This window comes from Oncorhynchus mykiss, chromosome 14, assembly GCF_057628025.1.
Source record: "Oncorhynchus mykiss isolate SJ-2025 chromosome 14, ASM5762802v1, whole genome shotgun sequence".
Lineage (NCBI taxonomy): Eukaryota > Metazoa > Chordata > Actinopteri > Salmoniformes > Salmonidae > Oncorhynchus > Oncorhynchus mykiss.
In genome coordinates, this window is record NC_143035.1 from 35,797,042 (window position 1) to 35,813,704 (window position 16,663).

The window sequence follows — 16,663 nt, forward strand, 5'->3', positions numbered from 1 at the left end:
TATTCAACATGTTAATGCTTATTCATTCACTTGCTTTAATGCCTTCTGAACACACATGCCTCTGCATATTATCCCCGGGCTTGATTTACAACATTTTTACAAAGCAGTAGGTCGATCCTAACCCTGGCGTCTGACACTGAGCATGCATGAGTCCGTGAGAATTCTGGGAAAGGGGATAGGTGATTCTGCTTGTTATCACGCTTAGGAGCAGTAGGAAAGTTCTGCAACACACACACACATGATGACAGGCTGATCTCTATAGCTGTCCCACGGTTAAACTACTCCTCTCTGACTCCCTGGATAGTGGATCTCCACATGAAGACTAGTGGAAGAGCAGAGCTGGAGAGGCTGTGTGTCTGTATTGTGGTAGAGATTCTAGGTCAATAACTGCTCAATGCTCCTTGAGCTGAATGTTGCCTCCAAAAAAACCTGCCTTTTAACATGGTGTCATACACTCTGTAGAGGAGCGCTGAGGAAGGCAGTGCCTGTGTACCAAATGGCACCCTATTCCTTACATGGCGCACTACGTTTCACCAGGGTGTCATTTGGGATACAGACAGTGACTTACTCAGAGCTCCTCTACAGAGGCAGCAGAATATTATCCTAGACACCAAGTATGTACCGCTGTCAGGAGGGAGAGGAGCTAAGCTAGGCTAATCAGCAGGGATTGCAGAGTCATGCTGGCTCGCTGCGTCAAATGCTGCAGGCCTGAGTCAGCGATGTGGTCTTGGAAGTACTATTGTTGTTTGAATGTAAATCAGCCATCTTCTGGTCCTAGCAAAGCAAATAGTTTATAGCCTATAATTACAGGATTTCAGTAATATTGAAAATAAGCTATCTTCATTTTCAGAGATTATATAGCTAATGGTAATTGTATGATAAATTGTAGTTGGTCATACATACTAATATATCTTGTTTTAAGTGCATGTCAACTTGAAATTATATTTTAAAAGCTTATATCCCTATATTGACTAGAGTATAATGTACCTATAAAATATACAGTATCACTCTGAATGAAAGAACACAATAGAATAGATGCCAGACTGGAACACAGGAGCAGCCCCTCTCTTTCTCTAGTAATGAATCATTCATAATGGAGGATTTGAATAATGCAGTGAAATAACACGAGGTGTTGGCGTGGTGACTGTGGTTCAGATCAGCGAGATGAATGAATGCCGACCACAGCAGAGGACGGAGGAGAGACACAGTCCCCTGATTATAATAAGACCTGGTAATAACACGAGGTGTTGGCAGGGTGACTGTGGTTCAGATCAGCGAGATGCATGAATGCCGACCACAGCAGAGGACGGAGGAGAGACACAGTCCCCTGATTATAATAAGACCTGGTAATAACACGAGGTGTTGGCGTGGTGACTTGTGGTTCAGATCAGCGAGATGAATGAATGCCGAGCACAGCAGAGGACGGAGGAGAGACACAGTCCCCTGATTATAATAAGACCTGGTAATAACACGTTATTTTGCCCTAGCTGAAGACTCCTATGGAGTCTAGGAGTCTACAGTCATAATTCAGAGCAACCTGTCTTTAACTATCTATTGTTTAGGTTGAAGGCCAGCAAACAAAATAGGCTACCTCTCTGTTTAAAGACTGCCTGTCTGGGAAGCTGAAACTGGTCAGCAGAATTGGTTCCAGCTTGGTTGAGGAGAGAGACACACATCTAACTTTATTAGGTTATGTCAGAAAAATGATTTCATGCTGCACTTCAAAAGGTAAGAACTTCATACACAATTTACCGATCCTACAAAAGTGTCAAGCAGAAGCATTTCAGAAACTGGACTTGTAACGATACAGCCAACCATCTGAATGAAATGCTGATGACGCAACCTATAATTCAACATTCCCAAAGACAGCTAACTGAAAGCTATGAGAAAGTAGCACAACAACACGTTCATACTAATGTAACACTGAACGTTAAAACCTACAGTATACTGTAGCTGTGAATGTTGAATATTGAGTGATTATTATCTTTCTTACCTCGCATAATGATATCAGACTCCAGCACTCAACCCTGTAACCTTGTTCCTTACCAAATCAATTGTTAATGGAGCTACTGTAGTATTTTATTACATGTTGCTAGGAAGAACTGGGCAGGGTTGCCAAAACACAAGTCCATGACTATGGTTGGCTGAGGCTCCGCGTAGTGATGGAAACTGGGATACCTTCTTACACCCACCCATTCAGGAGCCAGTTTGGAGAGGCGGCCATCACCAGAAGGGTGTGTAGAGAGGTGTGAGGAAGGGTCATGAGTGTAACAGTAGTGTAAAATGTGTGGTGGGTCAGTGTCTGGAACTCACCTCTCTTGATGTGTTTCAGCTGGCTCTCTGCTTCATCTCTCTCTTCAGTCAGTCTCTTGCACTGAGGAAACAGAAATTAATGGGGTCACAAGAAAGTCATGTTCTACAATACGATCATATGCAGGCCACAGTCACCAATTAACAAACACAAATAGATCTCCATTCACAATCCATTTAAGTGTAGTTAATTGACTACAGTAATCCCATAGGCCTTCATTGTTATAGGGTATGAAGGATAGGACACTGGACTCACGACACTGACCTTCTGTCAACACACTGTCTCTATCTGTCACAGAATTTCAGTCTGTGGCAGACCCTCACAAACTTTTACAGATGCACCATTGAGAGCATCCTGTCAGGCTGTATCACCGTTTGGTTCAGCAAATGCCCTGTCCGCAACTGCAGGGCTCTCCATGAGGTGGGTGGGGTCAGCCCAACGCATCACCGGGGGCACACCTCCTGCCCTTCAGGGCATCTATAGCACCCGGTGTCACAGAAAGGCCAAGAAGATCCTCAAGGACCTCAGCCACCCAAGCCACGGCCTGTTCACCCTGCTATCCTCCAGAAGGCGAGGTCAGTGCAGGTGCATCAAAGCTGGGACCGAGAGACTGAAAACCAGCTTCTATCTCAAGGCCATCAGACTGTTAAATAGTCACCACTAGCCAACCTCTCCCAAGTACCCTGCCCTAAACTTTAGCCACTGTCACTAGCCGGCTACCACCCGTTTACTCAACCCTGCACCTTAGAGGCTGCTGCTTATGCACATACACCTGGAACACTGGTCATTTTAATAATGGAACACTGGTCACTTTAATAATGGAACACTGGTCACTTTAGTAATGGAACACTGGTCATTTTAATAATGGAACACTGGTCACTTTAGTAATGGAACACTGGTCATTTTAATAATGGAACACTGGTCATTTTAATAATGGAACACTGGTCATTTTAATAATGGAACACTGGTCATTTTAATAATGGAACACTGGTCATTTTAATAATGGAACACTGGTCACTTTAGTAATGGAACACTGGTCATTTTAATAATGGAACACTTGACACTTTGATAATGTTTCCATACTGTTTTACCCATTTCATTTATATATATGCTGTATTCTTGTCAAGGCCATCCTATTTAGCTATTGCTGTACATATACTATACTATCCTATATACTACATATTCTATCCATATACTGTCCATAATGTCTATGCATCCCATTATATTTATATATATATATATATATATATATATATATATATATATATATATATATATATATATATATATATATATATATACACACAATACCAGTCAGTGAAAGTTTCTTCAAGTGCAGTCGCAAAAACAATCACGTGCTATGATGAAACTGTCTCTCATGAGGGCCGCCACATGAAAGGAAGACCCAGAGTTACCTCTGCTGCAGAGGATGAGTTCATTACAGTTGCCAGCCTCAGAAAATGCTTCACAGAGTTCAAGTAACATACATCTCAACATCAACTGCATGAATCAGGCCTTCATGGTTGAATTGCTGCAAAGAACCCACACCAATAAGAAGAAGAGACTTGCTTGGGCCAAGAAACACAAGTAATGGATATTAGACTGGTGGAAATATGTCCTTTGGTCTGATGAGTCCAAATGTGAGATTTTTGGTTCCAACCGCCGTGTCTTTGTGAGACACAGAGTAGGAGAAAAGATTATCTCCGCATGTGTGGTTCCCACCGTGAAGCATGGAGGAGGTGTGATAGTTTTGGTGGCCTTTGCTGGTGGCACTGTCTGTGATTTATTTAGAATTCAAGGCACACACCAGCATGGCTACAACAGCATTCTGCAGCTGTCAGGACTTCCGCCGAAGTCGGTCCCTCTCCTTGTCCGGGCGGTGTTCGGCGGTCGACGTCACCAACCTTCTTTTCATCACTGATCCATTTTTCATTTTCCATTGGTTTTGTCTTGTCTTCCTTCACACCTGGTTCCAATCCCATCAATGACATGTTGTGTATTTAACCCTCTGTTTCCCCTCATGTCCTTGTCGGAGATTGTTTGATTGTATGTTTGTGTATTATGTGTTGGTGTGCGACAGGTTTTGTACACACTTTTTTATTATTTTGTCATTTGGGTTTTGGAGTTTTGTGAAGCACTGATTAAACAACTCCATTTATACCAAGTTCGATTCTCCTGCCCCTGACTTCCCTGCCACCAACACGAAACCATTACAGCAGCGATACGCCATTTAATCTGGTTTGCGCTTAGTGGGACTATAATTTGTTTTTCAACAGGACAATGACCCAAAACACACCTCCAGGCTGTGTAAGGGCTCTTTGACCAAGGAGAGTGATGGAGTGCTGCATCAGATGACCTGGCCTCCACAATCATCCTACCTCAACCAAATTGAGATGGTTTGGGATGAGTTGAAACTCAGAGTGAAGGAAAAGCAGCCAACAAGTGCTCAGCATATGTGGGAACTCCTTCAAGATTGATGGAATAACATTCCAGATGAAGCTGGTTGTGCTAATGCAAAGAGTGTGTCATCAAGGCAAAGGGTGGCTACTTTGAAGAATCTCAAATATAAAAAAATATTTGGATTTGTTTGACACTTTTTCAGTTGCTACATGATTCCATATGTGTTATTTCAAAGTTTTGATATCTTCACTTTCATTCTACAATGTAGAAAATAGTAAAAATAAAGAAAAACCCTTGAATGAGTAGGTGTGTCCAAACTTTTAAATTGTACTGTGTATATACACACACAGTGCATTCGGAAAATATTCAGACCCCTTGACATTTTCCACGTTGTTACATTACTGCCTTATTCTAAAATTGATTAAATTATGTTTTTCCCTCAATCTACACACAATACCCCATAATGACAAAGCAAAAACAGGTTTATAGAAATGTTTGCAAATTTATAAAAAATTAAAACAGAAATACCTTATTTACATAAGTATTCAGACCCTTTGCTATGAGACTCAAAATTGAGCTCAGGTGCATCCTGTTTCCATTGATCATCCTTGAGATGTTTCTACAACTTGGAGTCCACCTGTGGTAAATTCAATTGATTGGACATGATTTGGAAAGGCACATACCTGTCTATATAAGGTCCCGCTGTGAGGTCAAAGGAATTGTCCTAAGAGCTCCGAGACAGGATTGTGTCGAGGCACAGATCTGGGGAAGCGTACCAAAGAATGTCTGCAGCATTGAAGGTCTCCAAGAACACAGTGGCCTCCATTGTTCCTAAATGGAAGAAGTTTGGAACCACCAAGACTCTTCCTAGAGCTGGCCGCCCAGTCAAACTGAGCAATTGGGGGAGAAGGGCCTTAGTCAGGGAGGTGATTGAACTCTTTGGTCTGAATGCCAAGCGTCACATCTTCAGGAAACCTGCCACCATTCCTAAGTTGAAACATAGTGGTGGCAGCATCATGCTGTGGGGATGTTAATCAGCGGCAGAGACTGGGAGACTAGTCAGGATCGAGGGATAGATGAATGGAGCAAAGTCCAGCGAGATCCTTGATGAAAACCTGCTCCAGAGCGCTCAGGATCTCAGACTGTGGCGAAGGTTTACCTTCCAACAGGACAACAACCCTTAGCACACAGCCAAGACAACACAGGAGTGGCTTTGGGAAAAGTATCTGAATGTCCTTGAGTGGCCCAGCCAGAGCCCGGACTTGAACCCGATCAAACATCTCTGGAGAGACTTGAAAATAGCTGTGTAGAGATCCTCCCCATCCAACCTGACAGAGCTTGAGAGAATTGAGAGGAGAAGAATTGGAAACTCCCCAAATACAGGTGTGCCAAGCTTGTAGCATCATACCCAAGACGACTGGCTTTAATCACTGCTAAAGGTGTTTCAACAAAGTACTGAGTAAAGTATGTCAATACTTATTAATATTTGATATCAGTTCTTTATATTTAATACATTTGCAAAAATGTCTAAAAACCTGTTTGTTTTTTTGCTTTGTGATTATGGGTTATTGTGTGTTGATTGATGAGGGAACTTTAAAAAACAAATAAAATGGTGTTGACTAGCATACTGTTAAAGGATGTGGCCCACAGATTTTATACTTTTATTATTATTATTTGTACAGTAGTATCACCCCTGTTTTAAATAGGCCCATTGTGTAATCATGCTTCAATTAACATTTTCTTTATTCATATTTTTAAAAAATGCTAATTTTTAATTAAGAAATAGGACAGGCCTACTTGGTGGGACCCTCATTTATAGTGCATAGGATTGCATTTGTAGAAACAACAAATTGGGTAGTATAGAAACATAAAAAATCACGGTGATAAAATTACCTATAAAATATAATATGATGCTCCCAATTACCAAGCATCTAATCTGGTTTGTTCAACTGAGATCCAATCATTATTTTAGTGTGTCCAGCTAAGGACCCCAAACAAATCTAGCTACCAAAATGTTGCCGACACCGGGTTTTCCTAGAGGAGCGAGATTTTGGGAGGGGTCGGCCCTTTGATTTCTCTCAGCATAGTTTACGTACAACGAAGAAGCCAAACATTTCCATGGAAAAATAATAACGTGTCACCTTGATCTCGTTCAGACTACTATGTTACTTCTGTAATCTTGGAAAAATGTCTCAAATACACGTAACGGGAGAGCATCTATTACCTGCATTTTCTGCGTATCCCTCGCCTCTTCCCCACATCCCTCCATCTGCACCAGTCCGGATGATGAAGACTGTAGCATTATTCACCCCGGCCGATAACTAATCTAATATCTTGGCCTGTATAATATCCTATTATATAAAGAAAATAACTAAGCTACTTCTAACAACAACTGGCAAGTCCACTGATACGCCTTAGAAATAAATAGCATTTTATGTCTATATGGGATGGATGACTGCTACCGCTATTCAGGCACACTGGATCCTTTCGCTGACAGCATCGCCCCCCTCCCCCCCATACAGGGTTGATTGCGCATGCATCCTTATGTCGTATTCGTCCACATTTGCTGATGAACATAAAAGCTTCACCCCATCAGATTGATTGTGCATTGTAATTAGGGATAAACGTTTTATTCAATGTCTTCAACTGTTAAATGTAAAAAATATATATATAATAATAGTAACTGCCCATCTCTCCAGAGATTGACAAAAATGTATCAACGTTGCTTCAGAATGTTCAACAACACATATTTGGTCAATATCCCTGTTCTATGCAATTAGGATCTGGGTTTAACCACAGGCTGCTGGGGGGATTCAGCAAATCAGGAATATAAATCACTCAAGGAAAAAAGTCCTCTGGTGAATGAATGAATGAGGAATTGTATTTATTAAAGTAAATAATGAAATATAGTGCTCTGAATCAACAACAACAAAAATTGTACAAATACATTCCATTATCAGGCACAGCAGATGGAATAACCTCATAAGACAATCCCATTGGTGCTGCTAGTACCATACAAGATTGACAGTTGATACAAAAACAGGTACAAAAAAATAAATAAAATAGATGACATTTCATCGTTACAAAAATATAAATATTTTGGCTATTAACAGACAATATAAAAACTACAACATGTGGGGTTTAAATATGTTCACATAACAATTCTGGTGAAAACCCTTTCTTCATTCCTCTTGAAACGATGTGGAACATTGCAGCATTCCTCTTCCTCAGTACACCTTTGACCTGACCAGCAAAATGGAGGAAAAACTGATGAGAATGAAACACTGAGCAGATCAGGACATATCCAGCATCACTGATATAGGGCCTTTACAGTGAAATGCTACGCACGGTCACATCCAGCATCACTGGTATAGGACCTTTACAGTGAAACATTATGCAAGGTCACATCCAGCATCACTGGTATAGGACCTTTATATTGAAACATTATGCAAGGTCACATCCAGCATCACTGATATAGGACCTTTATAGTGAAACATTATGCAAGGTCACATCCAGCATCACTGTTATAGGACCTTTATAGTGAAACATTATGCAAGGTCACATCCAGCATCACTGATATAGGACCTTTATAGTGAAACATTATGCAAGGTCACATCCAGCATCACTGGTATAGGACCTTTAAAGTGAAACATTATGCAAGGTCACATCCAGCATCACCGTTATAGGACCTTTATAGTGAAACATTATGCAAGGTCACATCCAGCATCACTGTTATAGGACCTTTATAGTGAAACATTATGCAAGGTCACATCCAGCATCACTGTTATAGGACCTTTACAGTGAAACATTATGCAAGGTCACATCCAGCATCACTGGTATAGGACCTTTACAGTGAAACATTATGCAAGGTCACATCCAGCATCACTGTTATAGGACCTTTATAGTGAAACATTATGCAAGGTCACATCCAGCATCACTGGTATAGGACCTTTACAGTGAAACGCTACGCAAGGTCACATCCAGCATCACTGATATAGGACCTTTATAGTGAAACATTATGCAAGGTCACAGCTTAAGCGCAAAGCATAATACATTCATTGATCAATAATCAACAATTGTTGAGGCCTAAAACCAAGGAATCTGTCAGTCTCTTTCTCCAGTAGGAGAAACATGTCATGCCTAGCCTGGGTACCAGTTTGTTTCTGCTCTCTTGCCAACCCTTTAAATGTAAATTCCATAAGGAGTTGGCAAGAGAGTAGAAACAGACTGGTAGCCAGGCTATGCCATGTCATGTTTCTCCTACTGGAGAAAGAGACTGGTCCCCAGGCTATGTCATGTTTATTCTTGCTGGAGAAAGCCTGGGTACCAGTTTATAGGTCATGTTTCTCCTACCTGGAGAAAGCAGATATGGACATGATTCCTAGCAGCATCTCCAGACTGTAGAAGCAGAGTAACACAGCATTAAGGATGAACTCCAGGCGCAGGACGAAGGTCTGCAGCATCAGGTAGTACACAGACAGCACTGTGCACGGCACCAGGATGAGCACACTCACTGACATGGCCAGAGAACGCTCTGTTAAGTTCCCCTTCCAACCTGGAACAAGTGCGGATGGAAAAAAATGTTAGCACATGATCATAAGGAAGGACATATAGCATAGTCCTACGGTAGGTGCCAAATAGAACTACCAGATGCCATTATGGCAATAAATATAAGTAATAAGCACACAATGTAGGCTACATAATGTGAATATTCTTGTTTTAATGAACACATATCATTCTACACCATGTGATGATGCAGAGACATACCTCTAGCCCAGAACACAGCTTGACAAAACACAAACCGTAAAATATTCGGAGGGACTCAAGGCCCAGGAAAACAAGTAGTAGCCCAACATCCAACGTGAGACTTGCTGGTGGATATGGTAACAACAATCCTGTGGAAATACAAAAAGGCATATTTAGAAATCTATCATTTTGCTTTTGGCCTTGACACTGGGTTTGCAAAAACATCACTCATCAGTGAGTGATCGATTAAACATGACTTTATGTCCCCGTTGTGTGACCATTTGAGTAGACGACAAACCTTTGTAAACAAACATCAGAACCTCAGCAAGGAAGTAGGCAGCAAAATACCAGCTGTTGAGGTAGAACAGGACCTGCAGTGGTGTGGAAGACAACTGAGATGTGTCGTTAAGGTCATATCGAAGACTTGCAAATGGTAGCCCACTGGCAGATGATATAACCAAGGGTCTATGATATGAGTAGGCAGGGCAAACCCATTTTGGGGATTTCTGGTAGCCTTTATCATCAAAATAAATCACAGCACATTTTTGGACTCACTCGGCAGTTTCCCCGTGAGTAAGTCCAATACCATTGGAAATTCATGTTGAAAGTTCAATTTATTTTCCTAAAACTTAAGTTGAAAGTGATGCTGTTGCTGCTTCCTGTTGACAAAAACTTTTAGATCAATAGCTCAATGTAAAAACACAGTTAACGTGTCCAAATCAATAACCAACATGCAGAAACAGTTTGTAATATATTGAAAACCTAAACATAAAATGTACTGTCTACACATAAAACAATACTAATGTGAAACAATACTAATCATATTACTTGTATTTTTTAAATAAGCACCTTAGAAACTGCACACGCACCAAAAACCCTGTTGTTTTAAAAATAAATCACTCACATCGATTAGGGGGGGGGGGGGGGGGGAATCAAATCTGGTAAAAACCACATAATTTTACTCACTGGTTAGACAACAACCAGAAGACAGTCAGCTACATTTTGATATGGGGGACACCAACAGAAAGAGAAACGCAACACTTGTCAATCCCTCCAATCGGTTATCACGTTGAAATCAATAGTTTGAGAGGGGGGAGATGAGGTTGCACGTCCTGTTAAAACTAATACAGCTCAAAAACCACACGGAATCTGGGACTAATGTGTACATCACTGGTTACAGGACAATTTGTAGGAGACACCTAGCTACATTCTGAAGTGTTGCATTTTGATTCAAGTGGGTCGACAACGCGGTAAGCGTAATGCAATCTTTTTTTTATTTTTTTAGCACTTCCATCGATATCACATTGAAATGAATTGAATAAGGAGCAAACGTTTGCTGTGTATGCACTGTTTAAACAAACACTTTTCAAAGGCCACACGGAATCTGAGACAAAAATATTAACATTACTTGTAAAGAAGAGAATTTGTTGAAGACAGTCGTCAAAATTCTAGAATGTCGGAGGGAGATAACTATTTTAATTTAAACCAATCACAGTAAGGTTACCCAGAAATGATTTGATATTGATATTAAAAGGGCTGCATTGTACCTTTAAAAATGATAAGTGTTATAAAGTCCTGCAACAGACAGGCGCATATAACAAAATGAACGGTACCAACCCACATATATTAACCTGTTTAAAGCAATCGATTTAAATCTATTCGTGATGACAGTGAACTTTTATATTAGCATCACCAATCTGAAGAAAAAAGGACCTTGTATCTCAACAAAAAAATGTACGTGTTGAAAATGTGAGCTTGTGTAATGTAGTAACATAAACCTTGGGGAAATTGGCATAAAGTAAAAATAATCAAATACAACAAAATAATTCAATACTTAAATGTAGGATGATGGTAAACCAAGCACACTCAGTTTTTTTTTTTACAACAATGAGATCTGTCTTCCTACTTAACAATGGAGAGTTTAAAAATAGACCTAAGCAAACTTTTACTGTGCTCTCTAGACTAGTAGTTCTCCAAGTGGGGTATGCAGAGGTACTGCAAGGGCATGATAACAAAAATAAAAAGATATTCACTACTGTTCAAAAGTTTGGGGGCACTTAGAAATGTTGTTTTTTAAATAAAATCACATTTTTGTCCATTAAAATAACAAATGGATCAGAAATACAGTGTAGACATTGTTAATCTTTGTAAATTACTATTGTAGCTGGAAACGGCTGATTTCTTAAAATTGAATATCTACATAGGCATACAGAGGCCCATTATCAGCAACCATCACTCCTGTGTTCCAATGGCACGTTGTGTTAGCTAATCCAAGTTTATCATTTTAAAAGGCAAATTTATCATTAGAAAACCCTTTTGCAATTATGTCAGCACAGCTGAAAACTGATGTGCTGATTGAAGCAATAAAACGAGTCTTCTTTAAACTAGTTGAGAATAAATGCACTGTAATTTAAAAATGTAATCCTTAGTTACTAAATGCATTTTTGGTATGGAATACCATGATATACTAATCAATTCTTGAAGAATAAAACTTATAAAGGCCTCATGAGGTTAGTTCAACTGTTTTACCACATCAGAACCTAAAATTACTTAATTTTTTTTTATCTCTGTTAGTAAACAGTAAAAATGTAAACAAACACTGTATAGCCTCAAAACATTGGTTACATTTCTCCAGGCCAATCCCTCAGCTTTCTACCAAAACAGTGCTTTATTATTGTTTCAATTAAGGACTCCAGCTTTAAAACGGCAACGTTTTCTCGCTGCCTCATGGCATATTATGTAGAATTGCAGGAAATTAGCTTGAACGGCGAAATTCTCTCTCGATACCAAGTGGTAGGCTTTAAAAATGTTCCTTCCCAGAGCCTGAGACTTGGTTCAGCCAGCCATGCACTGCCGACGTCATTGTAAAACTCATTGAATGCTATTTATTTTTTATTTTGATGTCACTTGGGTTATGAGAAACCGTTTTTGAGAACCCCTGCTCTAGACTAGAGCTTCCATAGTGAGTGTGAAGCAGCCTAAACCTAAGCTTTGACGTCCCTAACGTTATGTCCCAAATCGGTACCCATAGGGCTCTGGTCAGAAGTAGTGCACTATATAACGAATAAAGATGCAGACTAACGTTAGCTGTCACAGTAGCTAATGAAATAGCTGACGTTAACTAGCTATTAAATGCAGCTTCTACATTACAAAAAAAAAAAAAAAAAAGGATACAATTGGATGTTTTCCTGCAAGAATGAGACAAATGAGCAGTTAAACAAGTCTTCTTCTAAATCCTCCCATGTACATGACAACAGTGATGTTTTTCCAAAATGACTGATTAGCAAGCTTGCTTAAACATTTAACATGCTGTCGCTGTTCGTGATAGAATGCTAGGTAGCTAACATTCTCTAGCTAGCGAAGTGGCTAGCCAGTTAGTAGACAACGTTACTTCTCCCATGCTAAAGCCTACTAAAAAGTAAATGATCTTGAAACTGACAGCGCAACTCATATCCACGTTATGACAAGCGATTAATAACCAGAGACATTTATCGTTCACAAGTTGTCTGCACATTTCTGAAAACTATTTCCCACTCACCAGACACCGCCATGTTTATTTACCATGGAGACAGACGCCGCACCCAGAGATAGATAGAATAACAACCAGTGAAGAACAAACACCATTGTAAATACAACCCATATTTATGCTAATTTATTTTCCCTTGTGTACCCTTAACCATTTGTACATCGTTACAACACTGTATATATACGTAATATTACATTTGTAATGTATTTATTGTTTTGAAACTTCTGTATGTGTAATGTTTGCTGTTAATTTTTTATTGTTTATTTAACTTTTGTATATTATCTACCTCAAATGCTGTGGTTACCTAGGTTACCCCCATTTGGCTCACAGCAACAACAAACAAAAATATATATTTTCCAAACGCAATGTTATTGTTGTTTGTTTGTTTTAGTCGATTACACAACTATATTTAAGAAAAGTACAACATGTTTAAATTACTTTTCAACAATTGTCTGCTCTTAAGCGTTCTCACTACTTAGAAAAGCGTAATATTGTAGGGCTTTCCTCATGCCCTTTTTCATGATGGCGCTAGCAACCAGAACATTAAGCTAGCCAATACCAACAACAAACAAACGGACTGTACAGCTACAAGTAGTGAATGGAAACGGAGGACACTAAACAAGTTAAATGTATTTCCTGTGGTGAAATGTTTTCCACACACATAGCTACGTGTAGCCTACTTGGACACCGGGTCCACACATTTCCTATTCTCCCAGGCTGAATACCCTGAAGCCACAGGGCTCTTCTCCCAGGCTGGATACCCTGAAGCCACAGGGCTCTTCTCCTAGGCTGAATATCCTGAAGCCACATGGCTCTTCTCCCAGGGTGAATATCCTGAAGCCACAGGGCTCTTCTCCCAGGCTGAATACCCTGAAGCCACAGGGCTCTTCTCGCAGGCTGGATACCCTAAAGCCACAGGGCTCTTCTCCCAGGCTGAATACCCTGAAGCAACAGGGCTCTTCTCCCAGGCTGAATACCCTGAAGCAACAGGGCTCTTCTCCCAGGCTGAATACCCTGAAGCAACAGGGCTCTTCTCCCAGGCTGGATACCCTGAAGCCACAGGGCTCTTCTCCCAGGCTGGATACCCTGAAGCCACAGGGCTCTTCTCCCAGGCTGAATATCCTGAAGCCACAGGGCTCTTCTCCCAGGCTGAATACCCTGAAGCCACAGGGCTCTTCTCCCAGGGTGAATATCCTGAAGCCACAGGGCTCTTCTCCCAGGCTGAATACCCTGAAGCCACAGGGCTCTTCTCGCAGGCTGGATACCCTGAAGCCACAGGGCTCTTCTCCCAGGCTGAATACCCTGAAGCAACAGGGCTCTTCTCACAGGCTGGATACCCTGAAGCAACAGGGCTCTTCTCCCAGGCTGGATACCCTGAAGCCACAGGGCTCTTGTCCCAGGCTGGATACCCTGAAGCCACAGGGCTCTTCTCCCAGGCTGAATATCCTGAAGCCACAGGGCTCTTCTCCCAGGCTGGATACACTGAAGCCACAGTGCTCTTCTCCCAGGCTGGATACCCTGAAGCCACAGGGCTCTTCTCGCAGGCTGGATACGCTGAAGCCACAGTGCTCTTCTCCCAGGCTGGATACCCTGAATCCACAGGGCTCTTCTCGCAGGCTGGATACCCTGAAGCCACAGGGCTCTTCTCGCAGGCTGGATACCCTGAAGCCACAGGGCTCTTCTCGCAGGCTGAATACCCTGAAGCCACAGGGCTCTTCTCTCAGGCTGGATACCCTGAAGCCACAGGGCTATTCTCCTAGGCTGAATACCCTGAAGCCACAGGGCTCTTCTCGCAGGCTTAATACCCTGAAGCCACAGGGCTCTTCTCGCAGGCTGAATACCCTGAAGCCACAGGGCTCTTCTCGCAGGCTCTATTTACCAAAGTTGGAGCATTGTGAAATGTTGGTCGGACTTTTTTTTAACCTGGTTACATCGACATTGAACAACACAACAGCTTTTCGGCATGTTTTGTTATTTGTGTAAAACAAAAAATGTACTACGAAATAGAGTCTTTTTACACTGGGAGTCAAGGGGGAAAGGTTGTTTGTTTTCACCGATTTGTGGACGAGGTAAATGCATTATTATTACGTGAATATCGGTTGCGGTCCAAATGTGAAGTTACTTGACGGCTCTCAACCCTCGAATTATGTTTTACATCCTCACATCTGAGTTTACCTTCAATGTCCCTTGCCCAAGCGATGGAGAGTGATGCTCGGAGAGGCAATGTTCTTGGTGGAAATCTTGGAAGTTGAGGCTATAAATAACGTACCTAAAGCTTTTGATGTACCTAGCAAGCTAATGGTGCTAGCTAGCACTCCTGTCAGGTAGGTAGTGGAACAATAGCTATCAGAGCTTGAGAGGATCTGCAGAGAATAATGGGAGAAACTCCCCAAATACAGGTGTGCCAGACTTGTAGCGTCATACCCAAGACCGAAGGTGCTTCAACAAAGTACTGAGTAAAGGGTCTGAATACTTATGTAAATGTGATATTTCTGTTTTCTTTTGTTTACATTTGCAAACATTTCTCATTTGGCTTTGTCATTATTGGGTATTGTGTGTAGATTGATGAGGTATTATTTAATTTTTTTAAATAAATTTTTAGAATAAGGCTGTAACATAACAAAATGTGTGTATTGTTAGATATTACGGCACTGTTCTGCCTAAAAACAACCAACCTAAAGCTGTTGATGTACCTGGTAAGCTAACGTCGCTAGCCAGCACTCCCATTAAGAAAATATTTACCAAATAACCTAAAGTAATAAGTAACACAATAAAATAACAATATTTATTTTATTTAACTAGGCAAGTCAGTTAAGAACAAATGCTTATCAAATCAAATTTTATTTGTCACATACACCTGGTTAGCAGATGTTAATGCGAGTGTAGCGAAATGCTTGTGCTTCTAGTTCCGACCATGTAGTAATATCTAGCAAGTAATCTAACCTAACAATTTCACAACAACTACCTTATACACACAAGTGTAAATGAATGAATAAGAATATGTACATAAAAATATATGAATGAGCGATGGCCGAACGGCATAGGCAAGATGCAGTAGACGGTATAGAGTACAGTATATGCATATGAGATGAGTAATGTAGGGTATGTAAACATTATATAAAGTGCCATTGTTTATTTACAATGATGGCCTACCAGAAGGCCTCCTGCGGGGACAGGACCCTGGGATTAAATTTTTTAAAATAAATATAGAACAAAACACACATCACAACAAGAGTGACAATACTACATAAAGAGAGACCTAAGACAACAACATAGCAAGGCAGCAACACATGACAACATGGTAGCAGCACAAAACATGGTACAAACAATATTGGGCACGGACAATTGCACAAAGGGCAAGAAGGTAGAGTCAACAATACATCACACAAAGCAGCCACAACTGTCAGTAAGAGTGTCCATGATTGAGTCTTTGGATTTAGAGATTGAGATAAAACTGTCCAGCTTGAGTGTTTGTTGCAGCGCGTTCCAGTCGCTAGCTGCAGCAAACTGAAAAGAGGAGCGACCCAGGGATGTGTGCGCTTTGGGGACCTTTAACAGAATGCGACTGGCAGAACGGGTGTTGTATGTGGAGGATGAGGTCTGTAGATATCAGATAGGGGGAGTGAGGCCTAAGAGGGTTTTATAAATAAGCATCAACCAGTGGGTCTTGCGACGGGTAT

The 16,663-nt window shown here is 41.0% G+C and overlaps 2 protein-coding genes across 2 annotated transcripts in view; both read right to left on the reverse strand.

The window, feature by feature from the left end:
* shtn3 (shootin 3) overlaps positions 1-7,229 on the reverse strand; it is a 29,078-nt gene extending 21,849 nt beyond the window's left edge. The window contains exons 1-2 of the mRNA XM_090198844.1: positions 6,936-7,229; positions 2,314-2,374 (exon numbers count right to left, since the gene is read on the reverse strand). Coding sequence (XP_090054970.1) covers positions 2,314-2,374; positions 6,936-7,013 — 139 coding nt within the window. The 5' untranslated portion in view covers positions 7,014-7,229. The remainder of the gene's footprint in view (positions 1-2,313; positions 2,375-6,935) is intronic.
* A 349-nt stretch (positions 7,230-7,578) lies between these two features.
* tmem216 (transmembrane protein 216) lies at positions 7,579-9,902 on the reverse strand. Its single transcript, XM_036943421.2, has 4 exons — positions 9,756-9,902; positions 9,514-9,606; positions 9,065-9,266; positions 7,579-7,954 (listed from the first exon to the last, which is right to left on the reverse strand). The coding sequence occupies exons 1-4, from the start codon at positions 9,769-9,771 to the stop codon at positions 7,939-7,941; spliced, it is 327 nt and encodes a 108-aa protein (XP_036799316.2). The 5' UTR covers positions 9,772-9,902; the 3' UTR covers positions 7,579-7,938.
* Positions 9,903-16,663: the final 6,761 nt, after the last annotated feature.

Bases quoted from the DNA above. Each gene is read 5' to 3' on its own strand.
- tmem216 (XM_036943421.2), bottom strand. The intron at 9,267-9,513 runs GTTTGTGTTTTG...CACTTGTTCCAG, and splicing joins GTCCCTCCGAATATTTTACG to GTTGGAAGGGGAACTTAACA.